This window comes from Bufo bufo, chromosome 3 (genome assembly GCF_905171765.1).
Source record: "Bufo bufo chromosome 3, aBufBuf1.1, whole genome shotgun sequence".
Taxonomy (NCBI): Eukaryota; Metazoa; Chordata; class Amphibia; order Anura; family Bufonidae; genus Bufo; species Bufo bufo.
In genome coordinates, this window is record NC_053391.1 from 645,338,775 (window position 1) to 645,360,140 (window position 21,366).

Below are 21,366 nucleotides of genomic sequence, written 5' to 3' on the forward strand. Positions count from 1 at the left end.
GGCGCCGGTACAAGAGCCTCACATGCGGAGTCCTCCCCCAGCCCAACAAGTGCTGGTTCCCCTCGAGCATCAGAGGATGGAAGTTTGCATAATCAGAGCCCTCGGGGGTCGTCACTACATACCGAATCGGGTGAGTGCAGAACACCTGGCAGCACGGGGGACAGGACGGGCCAAGATGTAACGGCTATATCCAGCCAGGCGGCGGCTCGATCGCCGTCCACGAGCCCGGCGAAACAAAGACCCAGAATCCAGGGCCCAGAAACTTCAGATCTTGAGGCAGGTGATCCTCATGGTGTTAAAAACACCGACAAGTTAATTGAGGTGCTGAGCAGCTTTCCAACGGACGACAAGCCGGCGTCCAGAATGTTGCTTAAAGACATGTTCTTGGCATTTAATCACTCGGTGACCTCGCACATTTCACAATTACTTATGCCTATCCACTCATCTGTTAGTGACTTAGGAAATAGAGTGCAGCATATTGAGCACAAGATGGGGGAGTTCGCAGAATCACATAACAGCCTGATAGATCTGCAACCTCCTCAAAGCAAAGGTTGCGGACTTAGAGGACCGATCACGCAGAAATAATCTGAAGCTGCGTGGTGTGCCAGAATCGGTTCAAGCTGCGGAACTCCAGGCCTACATTAAAATGCTGATCAAGCTTTTATTGCCTAACTGCAATGACCAGGATCTTATAATAGATCGGGCCCACAGAATCACGAAACCCAAGCATCTGCCGGATGATATTCCGAGAGACGTATTGGCCCGTATACATTTTTTTCAAACTAAAGAAGATACCCTGGCGGCGGCGAGGAAGATGGATGTACTGCCGGATCCCTACCAGCAGGTGAAATTGTTCGCGGATTTGTCCATGGCCAATCTTCAACTGCGCCGTTTACTAGCTCCCATAACCACGGCGCTGCGGGCGCACTCAATCCAATATAGGTGGGGGTACCTGGTGAAATTGCTAGTTCAGCAAAATGGTATCTTAACGGTCATCCGTTCTGTGGAGGAAGGGAAAGCTACACTTGCGGCATGGAACATTGTAGTGACGGATGTTCCACAGGCAAAACAGCTTCACCACTTGTCTGATGAGGGAGAGTGGCACCGAGTTGAAAATAGAAGACAAAAGAAGCACCGTTGAGAGGTTTTCATTTTATTTTTATGTTCCCGCCAATACCCAGCAGGAGTAGGAACTTGTTCCATCTTTAAGTGTCTCCTGGTGGTAGGCAGGACTGTTTTTTCCCCACACTGTTCACAAGGAGTTTCTGAGAGCTAACCCTTGTACTACTTTACTTCTGCCCCGATGTATGGGCAGGCAGTTTATACTGTTACTGTTTTTATCTTATTTTTTCTATTATGTTCTGTCATGTCATGTCAATTCTTATGGTACACCGATTATGCTGTGGAAAATGTTATGCGTTTCCCTCCATGTCACCCGAGTGTCTTCTCTCTAGCTAACCTAAATTATCCAGATGGTGCTTAAAGTAGTTTCACTTAATGTTCGGGGCCTAAACAGCCCATATAAGAGAAGGATGATGAGGAGGGAAGCGCTTTCATCCAAGTGTGATATATTCTGTGCGCAAGAGACGCATATCATAGATGCAGATGCTGGAAGGCTGAAAAAGCCAGCTTTCCCGAAATTGGTTCATTCCCATGGTCCAGGAAAGAGGAGAGGAGTGCTTTTGGCAATTAGGAACTCAGTGGCTCACATAGAGAAAAAAACTGTGGTAGATGTGGGTGGTCGATATATTATACACATTTGCTCTATAAATAATATCACATACACAATAGTGGGAGTCTACGCCCCAAATGTTAGGCCTATTAGGTTCTTGAATAGATTATTCAAGAAGGTTCAGTCCTTGAAAGAAGGTCGATTGATCATTTGCGGGGACTTTAACATTGTGCCGGATCCACATCAGGACTCCACGGCAACTGCAAGAACCGGATAAGCTGCACTTGCTCGAACCCTGATGGAAAATTCCCTGTTTGATATTTGGCGCATTCACCATTCATCAGAAAGGGATTTTTCGTATTTTTCGCCAGCACATAAATCTTACTCCCGTATTGATCTGATCCTGACAGACAAAGTTTCCTTAGAGGCGTCCAAAAACTCCTCCATTGGGTCAATTACGTGGTCAGATCACGCCCCAGTTTCATTAGAACTAGCTGAAGACTATACCTCCCCTCCGAACCCACTATGGAGAGCTAACGAGTTCATTTTAGCTAACAACAAATTCCAATCAGAGGTAGCAACAGCTTTAGCAGAATATTTTAAATTTAATGCTAATTCCGGACCTAGCCCTGCCACTGTCTGGGTAGCCCACAAGGCTTATATTAGGGGTATCTTATTAAAATTAGGGCACGGATATAAAAAGCAAAAAGAAAAAAATCAAAATGACCTATTAGCACAGGTCCAAAATGTGGAGACTCAAAATAAACTTTCTCCCTCGATAGAGCTCTCTGATAAACTTAGAATACTCAGATTGCAACTACGAGAATGCTTTCTTCACTCATATGAACTTTCTCTCAAAAAAAACAAAACCAGATATTACTCTCAAGCCAATAAGGCAGGGAAACTATTAGCAAGTAGGGTTAAAGCTAGGGCTCTAAAGTCAAAAATCCCATATCTATGGGATGCTTCCAAATCCTATAAATTATACGACCCTAAATCCATAGCAAACAGATTCATGTCTTACTATTCACATCTGTATAACTTAAAAGAGGAGCCGGGTTTTACCCCTGTCACTCCAGATGCTATAAACAGCTTTTTAGATTCATTGACTATTCCCTCCCTGGATAAGACTCAAAAAGAATCCCTTTGTAGCCCTATGTCTCAGGAGGAAATATTCAGAGTAATAAAAGGTCTGCCAAACCAAAAAAGCCCTGGCCCAGATGGGCTCCCGAACTCTTACTATAAAACATTCTCAGATACATTGCTTCCTCATTTACACGCAGCCCTGTCTGGTGCCATGTTGACAGGTAAGTTGCCCAAAGAAATGTTAGAGGCAGTTATTGTCACCTTGCCTAAACCTGGTAAGGATCCTTCTATCCCCCAAAACTTCCGCCCCATCTCCCTACTCAACACAGATCTAAAGATTTTTGCAAAGATCTTAGCAGCCCGGCTAGCAGACATCATCCCTACTCTAGTTGCCCCTGATCAAGTGGGATTTGTGAAGTGGCGCCAAATTACCGACAACTCCAGGAGAGTGCTGAATCTAATTGATTTTGCTAACAGAACAAGGACACCGACGGTGTTGGTCACTTTGGATGCCGAGAAGGCTTTTGACCGAGTTAATTGGGAATGGGTCTTCTCGGTACTCCACAAAATGGGCTTCCCTGAGTCTATTGTGCAAACCATAAGAGTCCTCTATTCGGATCCCTCTGCCCGAGTATTAGCGAATGGAGTATTATCCGACTCCTTTGCGCTATCCAATGGCACCAGACAGGGATGTCCTCTGTCGCCTTTAATTTTCATACTATCCTTAGAACCTCTGGCGCAGGCAATCCGGCAATCCGCAATGGTAAGTGGAGTTAATATAGGGGAGAGGCATCATAGCATATCTATGTATGCGGATGATATAATTCTGTCCCTGACCAATCCTCTGGCGTCTTTAAGGACGGTGATGGAGATTATCCATTCCTATGGAGCCCTTTCATATTATAAAATTAATGAAAGTAAATCTCAGGCCCTTCCAATAGGAATCCCAGATAGAACATTGACCCAAATGAGGAAAGAATTCATTTTAGATTGGCAAACCACAAAAGTTCAGTACTTGGGATTCAATGTAACTGCTACCCCCCAAGAATTATACAAAGCGAATTTCCCTTCTCTGTTATGCTCACTTAAACCCGAATTAGATAGCATGGCTAAGGCAGAGTTGTCATGGTTAGGCCGCATCGCGGCATTTCAACAACACATCCTCCCTAAGTTGTTATATTTATTCCGTACTATTCCTATACCCATTCCGGTGTCCTTTTTCAACTTAGCCAATAAAATGTTAAATACCTTTATTTGGAATAAGTCCAAGCCGAGAGTGGCAAAAAGCATAATGTATAGACATAAAAGGAGTGGCGGAGTAGGCCTGCCGAACCTTTACGATTACTATCTAGCATCCAGAATTAACCAATTAAGGGAGTGGTGGAAAGAAGACACAAAGAAACACTGGGTGCATATTGAACAATCGCAAATCCCAGGTCATAGTTTACACGCCTTACTTATGGCTGCGTTGCATGACTGTTATGCGGCTATACAACCTGCTTATTATGCTTCCACATCTCTAGCATTATGGCAAATGTATCACAACAAAGGGAAAGGTGATTCAATATCTATGGCACACCTTGCGCCAATTGAATCTTTACAGCATCTTTCTACTGACCTGAACTTGAAGGTGTGGAAGGATAATGGTATAAAACTAGTGGCTGATATAGTTTCAGGATAGGCTTTAATACCCTTTGACAGTATTGTACGTAAGTTCAATATCCCCCTTAGAGAAACATTCTCATATATTAAAATTAAACATGCATTAGGGAACAATCCGTCCTTCAGTCTCAAAGGACATCTTTAATTATTAATCCGGTGGTCTGTGGCTAACCACGTAAACACAGGGATTAGGTTTTTATATATGTATTTAGGGGGTAAGGACCAATTTGTCAAAACATCCCCTCTTTTATCTTGGGAGAAGGATCTGAAAAGGTCATTCTCTTTGGCGCAGTGGAGAACAGCCTACATAGAAGCAATGTCTATCTTTAGATGCTCTTCACATGTAGAAGCCTACATTAAAACTATACTTAGATGGTATTACACCCCGGTACGGTTACACACGTTCTTCCCTAATGCCAGTATTCAATGTTGGAGAGGGTGTGGTGAGCATGGGACACTTTATCATATCCTGTGGTCCTGCCCGAGGATCTATTCCCTATGGATCCAGGTGTTCAAAAGATATCCGAGCTTGCTGGATATAGGATCTCTCCGGACCCCGCCTTGGCCTTACTGTTAATAGACCTTGACCAATTATCCCTTAAACTAAGGGTTATAATAGCCCATTTGTTATTAGCTACCAAACTTGCAATTACAAGAAATTGGAAAAGTAAAGATATTCCTGACTTACAGGAAATTGTTAGATCAGTGGATACAACTAGGTCTTACGAATATATGCTCGCTCATGAAGCATTCCAAGTGAGTCGCCATCTCAAATTATGGGGGTCCTGGAAAGGTCTGACTCCAACGATTCAAGAAAGGTTAGGAGTAGGATGATAGTCATACCAGAATGATGGAGAGTGAGATGGTTCCCTGGTATTTGGTTGCACTATTACATTTTGATGAATAATACACAATTTATGTCTTCCACTGGCACTGATGTGTACTGATATTTTTCCAGACATGACCTTGTTTGTTACTTTTTTACTTTGTATTTTCTTTGTATTTTCTTTTGTTATATGAGCAAGTTATGTATCTTGGATTTGACTTATCCATGTACTTTGCCAAAAATTGGGAAATATTGGAGACATGTGTTTTTATAACATCACTGTATTTACGTACTGTATACTTTGTATATGAGCATATTCTCTGATAATAAAAAACTATTGAAACTTAAATCATATGAGCACAAAAATATACATACCAGAGGGGGAGGTGGTGGTGCAATAGTCTGTTTTACTGGGAATGGAGGAGGGGGAATTACTGAACCAAACTGTGAGAAACATGGTCTAGCAACCTGTAACCAAGACAAGCGGACCTCTATTAATATTATATAATAATAATTATATTTTGTATAAAAGTTAGTTTTCACAAAAACATGAGCAAAACAAGAGCTTTTGTACTCTTTTTAAGCTAAAAAGCTAAAAGGGCTTTTAGCCCTTTTCTCTGTACAGCCTTGAGATTCTCTAGTAGCAAGATTTTTTTTTTTACTGTCTTCTGTCAGGCAGCTCATCCAATGGCTCCTTCTCCCTGACCTTCTAAACACTCATTATAGCTCAATTATTATCTTACTGATTGTGTTTTTGAGCTATTAGTAATTTAGAGATAAGGGTTATTAGATAATCGGCACAAAGTGAAAGTATGATTCACACAGCTAGACAGTTAACCCTTTGTGACAGAACGACTCAATATCTTTAATAAAGACCAACTGAAAAAAAGATTTTTAGCCCAAAATGAGCAAAATGCAATCATAAAAAATTGCCCTTAGAGGTGTATATAGCCTTTAAGTAGCCATAATTAAGCCAGATTAACTAATATCTAAGTACTAAGTATATACTACCATAAAATAGAAAGTTATGGAGATCATCAGTAGAAAATAATAGGAAATAATCTCTCCAGGTAAAATTTGACTCCAAGTATAGTGAAATAGCTTTTTTTTCAGGCCTTCTCTGGTCTAGAAATACTGACTAGCAACCAAAATAACTGTACTGGTGGGGCAGTGTGGTGAAGGCGGTGGGCTGTAACTGTTTACAGAGCAGTAAAGGTTTGCAACTTATAAAATGCTGATTTATAAACATTACTTTTAGGATTTTATATTATATTTATAACATTACTATCTATGTTGGCCTAAGGCTGAGTTTTACATGAAAGTTTTTTTTTGGGACCTCAGTATTGATGATGTCACTGTTGCTAGTTCGACCACCTTGCAGTGATTGACATTCCTTTAGTTTCCTGAGGTCAGCACCAGCTCGCCTGAAATTTCGCAGCTGCGCATTGAGCACTGTGATAATGGGAAGTAACAATGACTCAAGGGGCCCTAAAGCAAAACTTGTAATAGGGCCTCTCTCCACCATGACCAGCTTTAGTAGTAAGTTCAGAACATGAGCAGCCTATGGTTATCATTGTGTGCATTATCCCTGTACTTTAGGGAAACCAGTGATGTCACATTCATGGGAGAATGGGCACAAAAGTTACAGCACAAGTATAATGTGCACAATGACGTCACAGCAATAACGCTCACAGTGATATCAAAATGTCTCATGCTCATGGTGATGTACAGAAATAAATCACTGATGTCACAGCACAGAAAAAATGCTAAAAGTTATGTAGTCTTCTACCAATTTTATATAGTTTTTTTTTGTTTTACACAAAGCATTTTTGAACAAAACAATCCTGTTTTTGTGTTGCCATATTCTGAGAGAATTTTATTTTATTTTTCTGCCGATCATCTTGTATTGGGGCTTGTTTTGTGTGGGACGAGTTTACTTTTTTTATTGGTACCATTTTGGGCTAGATAGTATTTTTTAACTGGTTGCTATTACACTCTTTGTAAGGCAATGTGACAAAAAATGGCTGTTTTGTCTTTTTTTTTACGGCGTTTACCCGACGTGGTAGATCATATTGTCTATTTAGAATTTTTTCATTTTTTTATTTTAATGGCTGGAAGAGGGGACAGGGCCCTTTTACTTAAAGCTTTTAATTTTTTTTTATTCTTAAACACTTTTTTTGCAGTTTTTTTTTACTTTTAATTTTTGTCCCACTGTGGGACTTCAACATTTCAGAGTCTTATCCCTGTTTGAATGCAGTACAATATATGCTGTATTGTACTGCATTGACTGTCAGTGTATTAGACTGGCAGTTCGCTGGGCCTAATAGGACTCTGTAGCTGCTGGGCCCCAAGGCCTGTCAACCATTGGAACCCCGTCATAGCAGGTGTCCCAGATATGCCCGAGAAGAGACCAGTCCAGAGAAGCTGCAGGCTGCTGACAGTACAACAAGCAACATGTAGCCTGGCACTGTCCTGCTGAAAAACGGCTTCTGGACAGTTTGGTGTCCAAACCAATCTCCAGCTCTCCAGGCATCTGAGACAAAAGCGGGGTTCATTATTGAAGATGACAGACCTCCATACCAGTCTCCATTGTAGTCTTGCTGTGTACCATAATAGTATTTGAGAGTGGTGGCCTGAGGTCAATGGAAGAACTATAGCTGGATGTCTGGATTGTAGTGAAAATGCCTCCTGATGGTTTGTGTAAATGCTGTTTGCAGGGCTGGCTCCAGGTTCATGTGGGCCCTTGGGCGATAAAGTCTCAGTGGGGCCCCTTGTGGTATTTTGCACAGCGCTTACAGCAATGAAACTGCATGTATTATAGATGAAATACCTTACACAGAGCGGATATATGGGAATCAGTCCTTATGTGCCTACTTTTATTTTCTACCCAGTGTTTCAGTCCCTCTGGTCTACTCACAGTTATGTGCCCCCTCACAGTAGATATGCCAAGAAATGTGCCCCCTCACAGTAGCTATGCCAAGATATGTGCCCCCCTCACAGTAGATATGCCAAGATATGTGCCCCCTTCACAGTAGATATCCCAAAATACAGTTGCAAGAAAAAGTATGTGAACCCTTTGGAATGATATGGATTTCTGCACAAATTGGTCATAAAATGTGATCTGATCTTCATGTAATTCACAACAATAGACAATCACAGTCTGCTTAAACTAATAAGACACAAAGAATTAAATGTTACCATGTTTTTATTGAACACACCATGTAAATATTCACAGTGCAGGTGGAAAAAGTATGTGAACCCCTAGACTAATGACATCTCCAAGAGCTAATTGGAGTGAGGTGCCAGCCAACTGGAGTCCAATCAATGAGATGAGATTGAAGGTGTTGGTTACAGCTGCTCTGCCCTATAAAATACACACACCAGTTTTGGGTTTGCTTTTCACAAGAAGCATTGCCTGATGTGAATGATGCCTCGCACAAAAGAACTCTCAGAAGACCTACGATTAAGAATTGTTGACTTGCATAAAGCTGGAAAGGGTTATAAAAATATCTCCAAAAGCCTTGCTGTTCATCAGTCCACGGTAAGACAAATTGTCTATAAATGGAGAAAGTTCAGCACTGCTGCTACTCTCCCTAGGAGTGGCCGTCCTGTAAAGATGACTGCAAGAGCACAGCGCAGACTGCTCAATGAGGTGAAGAAGAATCCTAGAGTGTCAGCTAAAGACTTACAAAAGTCTCTGGCATATGCTAACATCCCTGTTAGCGAATCTACGATACGTAAAACACTAAACAAGAATGGATTTCATGGGAGGATACCACAGAGGAAGCCACTGCTGTCCAAAAAAAAACCATTGCTGCACGTTTACAGTTTTCACAAGAGCACCTGGATGTTCAACAGCAGTACTGGCAAAATATTATGTGGACAGATGAAACCAAAGTTGAGTTGTTTGGAAGAAACACACAACACTATGTGTGGAGAAAAAGAGGCACAGCACACCAACATCAAAACCTCATCCCAACTGTGAAGTATGGTGGTGGGGGCATCATGGTTTGGGGCTGCTTTGCTGTGTCAGGGCCTGGACGGATTGCTATCATCAAAGGAAAAATGAATTCCCAAGTTTATCAAGACATTTTGCAGGAGAACTTAAGGCCATCTGTCCACCAGCTGAAGCTCAACAGAAGATTGGTGTTGCAACAGGACAACGACCCAAAACATAGAAGAAAAATCAACAACAGAATGGCTTAAACAGAAGAAAATACAGCTTCTGGAGTGGCCCAGTCAGAGTCCTGACCTCAACCCGATTGAGATGCTGTGGCATGACCTCAAGGAAGCGATTCACACCAGACATCCCAAGAATATTGCTGAACTGAAACAGTTCTGTAAAGAGGAATGATCAAGAATTACTCCTGACCGTTGTGCACGTCTGATCTGCAACTACAGGAAACGTTTGGTTGAAGTTATTGCTGCCAAAGGAGGTTCAACCAGTTATTAAATCCAAGGGTTCACATATTTTTTCCACCTGCACTGTGAATGTTTACATTGTGTGTTCAATAAAAACATGGTAACATTTAATTCTTTGTGTGTTATTAGTTTAAGCAGACTGTGATTGTCTATTGTTGTGACTTAGATTAAGATCAGATCACATTTTATGACCAATTTGTGCAGAAATCCATATCATTCCAAAGGGTTCACATACTTTTTCTTGCAACTGTATGTGCCCCCTCGCAGTTAATATGCCAAGATATGTGCCCCCTCACAGTAGATATGCCAAGATAAGTGCCCCTTCACAGTACATATGCCAAGATATGTGCCCCCTCACAGTACATATGCCAAGATATGTGCCCCCTTCACAGTAGATATCCCAAAATATGTACCCCCTCACATTTGATATGCCAAGATATGTGCCCTCTTACGGTGGATATGCCAAGATATGTGCCCAGTGCCCCCTTAACAGTGGTTATGCCCAGATGTGCCCCCTTCACAGGAAGTCAAAAAAACAAACAATAAATCCTCCTCTCCTCAGTCACCTGGCTCCTCTCATGATCCGTGCTCCCCATCAGCAGCAGCAGGATACTGTGACACATCGCGCTGCTGTGTAGGAGGAGCAGTGGCTGATTCTCAGCCTGCCCTGCTCTCCTCCTACACAGATCAGCAGGACCATGTGTAAGGGCATCGTGCCGCTGCTGCAGGTATTGCCCTCATTGTACAACCTTCACAGTAGTTTTGTACAGAAGTGTGCACCCTCACATTAATTATGCCCACATTGTGCCCTCTCACAGTAGTTATGCCCTCTCTGTGCCCCTTTCACAGTAATAATTCCCATTGTGCCCTTCAAAGTAATAATCCCCATTGTGCCCCCTTCATAGTAATAATCCCCATTGTGCCCCCTTCATAGTAGAAATGCCCACTGTGCCCCTTCACAGTAATAATGCCCACTGTGCCCCGTTCACAGTAATAATGCCCACTGTGCCCCCTTCATTGTAGTAATGCCCTCTGGCTCTGTGCCCCCTCCACAGTAAAAATGCTTATTGTGCCCCCTTCACATTAGTAATCCCTCTTTGCCCCCTCTAGAGTAGTAATGCCCTCTGTCCCCCTCCATAGTAATAAAGACCTCTGTGCCCCCTCAATAGTAATAAAGTCCTCTGTGCCCACTCAATAGTAATAAAGACCTCTGTGCCCCCTCAATAGTAATAAAGTCCTCTGTGCCCACTCAATAGTAATAAAGACCTCTGTGCCCACTCAATAGTAATAAAGACCTCTGTGCCCCCTACATAGTAATAAAGACCTCTGTGCCCCCTCCATAGTAATAAAGTTCTCAGTGCCCCCTCCATAGTAATAAAGTTCTCAGAGCCCCCTCCATAGTAATAAAGACCTCTGTGCCCCCTCCATAGTAATAAAGTCCTCTGTGCCCCCTCCATAGTAATAAAGACCTATGTGCTCCCTCCATAGTAATAAAGTCCTCTGTGCCCCCTACATAGTAATAAAGACCTCTGTGCCCCCTCCACAATAATAAAGACCTCTGTGCCTCCTCCATAGTAATAAAGTCCTCTGTGCCCCCCTCCATAATAATACAGTCCTCTGTGCCCCCCTCCCTAGTAATAAAGTCCTCTGTGCTCCCTCTATAGTAATAAAGTTCTCTGTGACCCCTCTGTATTAAAAACAAAAAAACACAGTAACTACTCACCTTGTCCCGTTCCTGAAGCTCACAGTCCTCTCTTCCATGCAGGCACAGATCGCTCTGCAGCACTGTGTGGGGGCGGAGCTTATGCAGATTACTGGGCTGCAGGCCATCAGCGCGACCTGTGCCTGCAGGCTGAATGGTGGAGTGGGGAGAAGTCTTCCTGCATCACATTCAGAGCGCGGCAGGCCTGAAGGAGGGGAGGAGCGCTGACCGTTGAGTGACAGGACCCAGCTCCATGCGCTTCAGCAATGAGCGCTTCCATTTGTATTGATGGAAGTGCTTATTGCTTCTGGCCTCTGGCAGCTGTGCAGTGGGCCCTGGCACTTGCCCGGGTATGCCGATGCTGACGCTGGCCTTGGCTGTTTGCCGCCCTATACTTGGGATATGACATGCAATTTCACTTGCAGTACAGAATGGATCACTTCTAATCAGATGATCTGTCCATGCAGAGGGTCACCTCTGTGTACCTCTTGCTGCACAATGCTGACATCTCCTGTGTAGCCGTCTGCTGGAGTGATAAACCAAGGTCTCTCAGCTCAATGTTTCTTCTCTTTCATGACAAGTGGTCATAACTGGCACATTGGAGATCGGGAGGCATTGCACAATTATCCTACACAATCTCAGCGTCACCTGCTATTTCCTTCATTTGCATAACCATACGGCTTGTCCTTCATGGTGTTGCAATTTCAGTGTTAAGGAGTGTAGTTTAGATAAAAAAATGACATTGTAAGAGATATTTATTAAATTAAACGAGTACAAAAATATACATACCGGAGGGGTCGGCAGTGGTGCCATAAACTGTCTTACTAAAGCTGGAGGACCACTAGCTGGGGGTGGAGGTGGGGGAATTGCTGAACCAAACAGTGAGACACTTGATCCAGCAACCTGTAAGCAAGAAAAGCAGCCCTATATAAATATTATATAGTATTAATTATATTTTGTATATATTATAATTTTCACTAAAGCGTGTGCAAAACAAGATCTTTGAAAGAACATACATTGACTTTGTCTTGACCAGCGGCGTCGCTAGGGCTTTTTATCCGGGGCCAGGGTCCCGAATCAAACTACCACTGCCCCGAACCTCGCGACAACAAATTCAGCAGGAGCCCCAGCATCTCCTCCTATACCTTGCCCGGCGACATTCGCAGCTCCAGCCGCCGCATCTGCAGAGGCAACGGGACGGGCTGTGACGTCACGCTGCGCGTCCAATCAGCTGGCGGCCATTGGACGGGACGCAGCATGTCCTTCTACTCCGGTCCTGTGGTAGTTCTCACCTCATAACTATGAGTGCTGACGGCGAGCCGCCTGGGAGCTTCAGCAAGAGGCTGTTGGTGACCGGCAGGGCGGGCTTCATGTAAGTGACTTGGCCCGCCGCCAGTGCTAGTAATCCTCTGATGACAGCCTGTGGGTGCAGTGGAGGGACATTACTGGGGGCAGTTTGGAAAGTTACTATGGGCACTATAGGGAGATTACTAGGTGCACTTTACAGTGGGCACTATGGGGACATTACTGGGGGCAGTGGAGGGAAATTACTGTTGACACTATAGGGACATTACTGGGGGCATGAACATTACCGGGGGAAGTTGGGCGTCATTACTGTGGGCGTTATATAGAGACATTACTGGGAGCAGTGGGGGAATATTACTGGGGGGCACTGTGGGGACATTATTATTACCAGAGACACAATAGGGGGCATTAATATTACTAGGGTACAATAGGTAGTATGATAACTCAGGGCACTGTGGAAGCATTATTATTACTCGAGCATCACAGGGGTTATTTTTATCGGGGTCACTAAGAGTGCAATTAAAATACTGGGGCACCCTGGAGTCATTATTATTACTGGGGGCACTATATGGGCATTATTATTACTGGGGAAAATAGCTGGCACTATACTGGCCTTTATACTGGGAAAATTATGAAGGGCATTACTATTAGTGAAGGCACTGTCAGGGTCTCAGTGGCATTATTAATACTTATAGCCCAACCGGGGCATTGCTATTGCTGGGACCACTATAAGGAGATATTTTAAAAACTAGTACACTGTAGGGGACATTACAGGGGGCCTTATAACTGCAGGGGCACTAAAGGGATGCATTAGACAGTAACCACTGGTGGTCCTATAGGGGAAACTATAACTACTGGACACACTATAAGGGTGAATAAATAATACTGGAGGTACCACAGACATCCTTATTAATACTATAGAGAGCCTTATTACTGCTGGGTGCACTATGGTGGTTGTTATTATAGGGCACAATATGGAGGGCACTCTCACTAACAGGGGCATTCTTGGGGAGCGGTATCATTATTGGGGGCATTTTAGGGGGCACTATTGCTAATAAGGGCACACTGAGAAAGAATCATTGCTATTGGTAGGATTTTTATATGACTATGGAGGGACTAACCTGTATGGCGGTATAGTATTTGTGGAGCACAGCAGGCACAGTACTGGGGGCATCAGCAGGATAATATTGTTGGGGCAGCAGGGTGGGAGGATGAAGATAATAGAAAAATTAGGAACCTAAGATGTCTGTTTGGTAAACTCTGAAGAGACAAGATGCTGCTGAAAGAAGTCGTCATGGGCCAAGGGGAGAAGATGAGGAAAGAAAAATGCTATATCAGAGGAGACGTCGCCTATGAAGCACTGGATGTAATAGGTATGTGGCGCCGTATTCTGTATGTTTTATGGTGTCCATACAGCAAGTAAAATATAATGTATGTTTAGTCCTAGGGTGTGTGTGTGGGGGAGGCAGGGCAGATACTTTGAGAATATGGCATATATGCATTGGGGCTTGGGCCCCAGATCTTTTGAGACCCTAGCAACGCCCCTGGTCTTGACTAGGGTTTAATCTCTATAAATCCAGCAACTGTTGATGGGGTGTGAGAGAGATAGCACTCTTCCTCCGCAAACCTCATGTATGCCACAGTCAGCATTGACCATGGCATATAAGGGCATAAGAGGTTAATCCACTGGCACCGTCGCTTCCAGTAATGGGGTGGTCTGTAACAGCTGGGCTCCTGCCACTGATCGAGCAAGCTTCTGCACCCACCCGATCAGAGCGTCGTACACATACGACTCTTGTCAGGAAGTCACTTCCCACTGTGCCATACATATATGGGGCATGTTGGGAAGGGGTTAACACATGAAAATAAACAGATGAGATGGGAAAATCTCCTTTAGTTACGTAATAATTTTGCACACTAGTAGTTGCCCAGTAATTATGCACACATACACATTCTCCTAAGAATAAATTTATTAAATTATATGAGCACAAGAATATACATACCGGAGGGGGCGGCGGTGGTGCCATAAACTGTCTTTCTGAAGCTGGAGGACCACTCGCTGGGGGTGGAGGTGGGGGAATTGCTGAACCAAGCAGTGAGTAACCTGATCCAGCATCCTGTAAGCAAGAAAAGCAGCCCTATATAAATATTATATAGTATTAATTATATTTTGTATATATTATAATTTTCACTAAAGCGTGTGCAAAACAAGAGCTTTGAAAGAACATACAGTACATTGACTTTGTCTTGACCAGGTTTTTTGTTTTGTTTTGTTTTTGTAAAACAGTGTAGTGTGAAAATAGCCTAATGCTATTTGCTGAAATGAGTCAACCCCTTTAAGGACAGTTTTAAGAAAAGTAAGTCTGAAAACAGTGTAATGTGCCCAGTAAGAATATGTCATTTGCTGCACAGGCGTAATCATGTTTGTTTCTTCCTTGATTATGTGGAAGAGTACCCCTGTGTTTTAGAGGATATAATAAAGTCGATTATTTTAGGATGTTGCTTATGGAGGGGAACAAACAGGGCTTTTCTGTGTATAAAATATGGGAACAAAGAGTGCTTACTAATGGGAAAGAGTATTGGTTAAGTTCATCTTGCAGTTTCAGTCCTTATTAGCAACAGGTGGCTTTGCAGGAAAGCTACCTGTTTCTAATAAGGACTGAAACTGCAGGATGTACGTAACCAATACACAGACAGTCCATTGAGTTCAATAGGTACTGTGATATGCTTCACACACCTGGGCATGCTATCCGTGAGGTTATTAACCCCTTAAGGACTCAGCCCTATTTCACCTTAAAGACCCGGCCATTTTTTGCAAATCTGACCAGTGTCACTTTAAGTGGTGATAACTTTAAAACGCTTTGACTTATCCAGGCGATTCTGAGATAGTTTTTTTGTCACATATTGTACTTCAGGACACTGGTAAAATGAAGTAAAAAAAAATTATTTTTATTTATAAAAAAAAATACCAAATTTACCCAATTTTTTTTTTTAAATTGCAAATTTCCAAGTTTCAATTTCTCTACTTCTAGAATACATAGTAATACCTCCAAAAATAGTTATTACTTTACATTCCCCATATGTCTAATTCACATTTGGATCATTTTGGGAATGATATTTTATTTTTTGGGGATGTTACAAGGCTTAGAAGTTTAGAAGCAAATCTTGAGATTTTTCAGAAATTTTCAAAAACCCAATTTTTTGTGACCAGTTCTGGTCTGAAGTCACTTTGCGAGGCTTACATAATAGAAACCACCAAAAATGACCCCATTCTATAAACTACACCCCTCAAGGTATTCAAAACTGATTTTACAAACGTCGTTAACCCTTTAGGTGTTCCACAAGAATTAATGGAAAATAGAGATACAATTTTAAAATTTCACTTTTTTGGCAGATTTTCCATTTTAATAATTTTTTTCCAGTTACAAAGCAAGGGTTAACAGCCAAACAAAACTCAATAATTATGGCCCTGATTCTGTAGTTCACAGAAACACCCCATATGTGGTCGCAAACCGCTGTACGGGCACACGGCAGGGCGCAGAAGGAAAGGAATGCCATACGGTTTTTGGAAGGCAGATTTTGCTGGACTGTTTTTTTTGACATTATGTCCCATTTGAAGCCCCCCTGATGCACCCCTAGAGTAGAAACTCCATAAAAGTGACCCCATCTAAGAAACTACACCCCTCAAGGTATTTAAAACTGATTTTTACAAACGTCGTTAACCCTTTAGGTGTTCCACAAGAATTTGTGGAAAATAAAGATACAATTTCAAAATTTCACTTTTTTGGCAGATTTTCCATTTTAATATTTTTTTTCCAGTTACAAAGCAAGGGTTAACAGCCAAACAAAACGCAATATTTATGGCCCTGATTCTGTAGTTTACCGAAACACCCCATATGTGGTCGTAAACAGCTGTACGGGCACACGGCAGGGTGCAGAAGGAAAGGAATGCCATACGGTTTTTGGAAGGCAGATTTTGCTGGACTGTTTTTTTTGACACCATGTCCCATTTGAAGCCCCCCTGATGCACTCCTAGAGTAGAACCTCCAAAAAAGTGGCCCCATTTTAGAAACCACGGGATAGGGTGGCAGTATTGTTGGTACTAGTTTAGGGTACATATGATTTTTGGTTGCTCTATATTACACTTTTTGTGAGGCAAAATAACAAGAAATAGCTGTTTTGGCACCGTTTTTATTTTTTGTTATTTACAACATTCATCTGACAGGTTAGATCATGTGATATTTTTATAGAGCTGGTCGATACGGACGCGGTGATACCTAATATGTATACTTTTTTTTTTTATTTATGTAAGTTTTACACAATATCATTTTTGAAACAAAAAAAATCATGTTTTAGTGTTTCCATAGTCTGAGAGCCATAATTTTTTCAGTTTTTGGGCGATTATCTTAGGTAGGGTATGATTTTTGTGGGATGAGATGACGGTTTTATTGGCACTATTTTCGGGTGCGTGTGACTTTTTGATCGCTTGCAATTACACTTTTTGTGATGTAAGGTGACAAAAAATGGTTTATTTACGGGCGGCGGTGATTGGAAATACACATGACGTACCGGTACGTCATGGGTCCTTAAGGACTCGGAAAACATGCCGTACCGGTACATCATAAGTCCTTAAGGGGTTAATGATCGTCTGAGGAATGTTCAGCCACTATGAATGCACTTGGGCACTGTCACGGCTGAGGATGGGGAAACCCCTCAGCCGTGCAATGCCAGAAGATGTAAGTGGCTGCTCGGCCAGGACGACAGAATTAGTGAGCAGGTCACCTCCTATCGCGTCCCTAATCTGACCCTGACTCCTAACCATATGAGCCAACCCTGATGGTGGGAGGGCTCATACACCGGAACCTAATAATCCCTGCTAGCCCTCAGGATTGCCCTGGAACAAGGAGCAGGGTAAGACGACCTGTTCCTCCTAGGCACTGAGGAACAGGAGTCTCACTGGCCAAGCTGCAAGGAAAAGGGGTACCAAAAACAGACCTATGGATATGACAGGTGAACTGCACTAGTTCCACCTACCTGCCACAGCCTTGCTGACTGGATCCCTGTGCTGACACGCTGATGTCCACACCATACTTAAATGGACACAGCCAACACACATACACACACACAGGAACCCAGATCCATAGCTGCATTAAATAACAAAAGGAATACAACATCAACTTAACGTATAAACATCTCATAACATTTGCTATGACCACAAGGGTGGCCCTCACTGGTAGATGGTATTAGGTAGGAAGATGACTCCAGCAGACCATGGCTGAAGTACCCCTCTGACTACTGCTCTCAGCAGAGGCTAAATAGCCCATGTAGCCACACCCACACAGATACACCCAGTGTTCACACACACAGAAGGGAGTTAACCCTTCCTACACCAGGCAAGGGAAAACAGCCACATACAGGGGAAGTGTACAAACACTTATCACACTGCAGCTGATACCGCAGGCAACGAGATGCGTGGCAACCGTGGCCTAGGAGTCAGCCAGAAGGCCGAGACACTGCCACCACATGTACACAATACAACACGTTGCCTCGGGCAGCCACAAGTGAAGGGAAAATGTCACAGTGCACACACACAAACCTCATGCACACCAAACATATAAAAAGGCACACCTACTTTATACCATCTGCCAGTGAGGGCCACCCTTGTGGTCATACTGTCACGGCTGAGGATGGGGAAAACCCTCAGCCGTGCGATGCCAGAAGATGTAAGTGGCTGCTCGGCCAGGACGACAGAATTAGGGAGCAGGTCACCTCCTATCGCGTCCCTAATCTGACCCTGACTCCTAACCATATGAGCCAACCCTGATGGTGGGAGGGCTCATACACCGGAACCTAATAATCCCTGCTAGCCCTCAGGATTTCCCTGGAACAAGGAGCAGGGTAAGACGACCTGTTCCTCCTAGGCACGGAAGAACAGGAGTCTCACTGGCCGAGCAGCCACTAACATCTTCTGGCATCGCACGGCTGAGGGTTTCCCCCATCCTCAGCCGTGACAGGCACCCAAATCATTAAGATTCGGTGCTAGCAGCTCCCTTTGCAATTGCTGACAAGTGATGTCTCAGATATGCCCGACAAGAGAAGCTGCAGGCTGCTGACAGTACAACAAGCAACATGTAGCCTGGCACTGTCCTACTGAAAAACGGCTTCTGGACAGTTTGGTCTCCAAACCAATCTCCAGCTCTCCAGCTGTCTGAGACAAAAGCGGGGTTCATTATTGAAGAGGACAGACCTCCATTCCAGCCTCCATTGCAGTCTTGCTGTGTACCATGATAGTATTTGAGAGTGGTTTGGAGTGGAGATTGTAGCCCAATGTAGAGCAAATGCCTCCTCCTGGTTTCTGTAGACGCTGTTTGCCGCACCTATGCTTGGGATATGCATGCATTTCACTTGCAGTACAGAATGGATCACTTCTAATCAGACGATCCGTCCATGCAGAGGGTCACCCCTGTGCACCTCTTGCTGTCATTCCAGGTCATCATTTCCCCCCACCCCAACCAGCGTCACCTGCTACTTCCTAGATTTGCATAACCATACGGCTTGTCCTTCATGATGTTGCAATTTCAGTGTAGAGGAGTATAGTTTAGATACAAAATGACATTGTAAGAGATAATTATTAAATTATATGAGCACAAAAATATACATACCGGAGGGGGCGGTAGTGGTGTCATAAACTGTCTTACTGAAGCTGGAGGACCACTACCTGGGGGTGGAGGTGGGGGAATTGCTGAACCAAACAGTGAGAAACTTGATCCAGCAACCTGTAAGCAAGAAAAGCAGACCTATATAAATATTATATAGTATTAATTATATTTTGTATAAAATATAATTTTCACGAAAGCGTGCCCAAAACAAGAGCTTTGAGAAGAACATACAGTCAGGGCCGGCCTTTGGGGTGTGCGGGCTGTGCGGCCGCACAGGGCGCCATAGCAACAGGGGCGCCGGGTGGCCAACGACAGCCCGCCGCAAACTAACTAAGTCTTCTTACTATTTTGTAGCGGTTGGCGGGCGGCCGCCGGCCAATAAGCAGCGCTGACAGCGCACAGACTATTGGAAAGAGTGAGGAGGGGGCGGGGCCAGCGTCCGCTCTGAGCTCCGCTCTGCTGCCTGGCCTGCCTGTCTCTTTAAGAGAGCAGACCAGTGGCTGCTGGAGCGTGCTGCAGCTGCCGCACAGGCAGGTCTTCGCTTTTGACGTTGCCACTGAGCTCCACCCCCTTGGCCCCAGAGAGAAGAAGGAGCGAGACCGAGCGCCAGCCAGCCGCCACAGCAGACTCAGTCTCTGCCAGGGAAGGCCCATGGCACAGCCTGAGCCAAGTTCCAACAGAAGTTACAGGTATTTGGTACAAAGATAACAAATGCATGGAACCCATCTGCCACTGGCCCATGATGGAGTGGGAGAAATGTAACGGGGGGGGGGGGGGGAGGGGGGCTCATAGAGGACAGTTGGACAGTGTGCTTTCCTGCTACTACATCAACCCCCCCCCCCCAGGGATTTTGGGGGCCATTAAGGGTTGGACTTTACCTCCTTGCTGCTGATGTTGAGTGTGCACCTAGCCACCAATCATATTCCCCTCCCCCAGCACATCAGTTACCTTTAGGAGGGGGGGATATGATTGATGGCCACATCATCCAACCCCTAATGCCCCCCAAAATGCCCGGTGGGGGGGTGGTATGACAGACAGGAGGGGCGATGTGTATGCGGGCCCTTGCCCTGCACTCGCTCAGCTGTGCTCGCATACATACTGTATCGTGCCCTGTGTCTACTGTCCTGTGCCCACTCTGCTAAAGCCTGGCATAGCCCAGCTATGACCTGCTTTACCAAAGCAGACAGGCAGGAGCCGTGTGGTGATCATATTTATTGTATGTATGTGTGTCCGTCCCTGTGTGTGTGTGTGACTGTCCGTCCCTGTGTGTGTTTGTGTGACTGTCCGTCCCTGTGTGTGTTTGTGTGACTGTCCGTCCCTGTGTGTGTTTGTGTGACTGTCCGTCCCTGTGTGTGTGTGTGTGACTGTCCGTCCCTGTGTGTGTGTGTGTGACTGTCCGTCCCTGTGTGTGTGTGTGACTGTCCGTCCCTGTGTGTGTGTGACTGTCCGTCCCTGTGTGTGTGTGTGACTGTCCGTACCTGTGTGTGTGTGACTGTCCGTCCCTGTGTGTGTTTGTGTGACTGTCCGTCCCTGTGTGTGTGTGACTGTCCGTCCCTGTGTGTGTGTGTGTGTGACTGTCCGTCCCTGTGTGTGTGTGACTGTCCGTCCCTGTATGTGTGTGTGTGTGACTGTCCGTACCTGTGTGTGTGTGTGACTGTCCGTCCCTGTGTGTGTTTGTGACTGTCCCTGTGTGTGTGTGACTGTCCCTGTGTGTGTTTATGTGTCCGTCCCTGTGTGTTTTTGTCTCTCCCTGTGTGTGTGTGTGTCCGTCCCTGTGTGTGTGTGTGTGTGTCCGTCCGTGTGTGTGTGTCTCTCCCTGTGTGTCACCATCACCATGCCCACAGTGTTCCTATGTCTTGACGCAGCTGCATCAGAAAGTTCTGTGTGGGGCAAGAAGAAGAAGATGGAAGAGGAGGCAGCGCCAGCATGGAGTCCGTGCGATAGACACAGGGAGGCACACTAAGGACGAAGGTAACACTTCCACATGATCTACACTAGTGTTATCTGTGGTCTTACATAGGAATGCAGGTAA

The 21,366-nt window shown here is 44.4% G+C and overlaps 1 protein-coding gene across 1 annotated transcript in view; it reads right to left on the reverse strand.

The window, feature by feature from the left end:
- Positions 1-21,366, reverse strand: part of PARP4 (poly(ADP-ribose) polymerase family member 4) — a 336,611-nt gene that overhangs the window by 57,153 nt on the left and 258,092 nt on the right. The window contains exons 38-41 of the mRNA XM_040422464.1: positions 19,338-19,451; positions 14,679-14,792; positions 12,160-12,273; positions 5,622-5,714 (exon numbers count right to left, since the gene is read on the reverse strand). Of these exons, the coding sequence (XP_040278398.1) occupies positions 5,622-5,714; positions 12,160-12,273; positions 14,679-14,792; positions 19,338-19,451 (435 nt within the window). The remainder of the gene's footprint in view (positions 1-5,621; positions 5,715-12,159; positions 12,274-14,678; positions 14,793-19,337; positions 19,452-21,366) is intronic.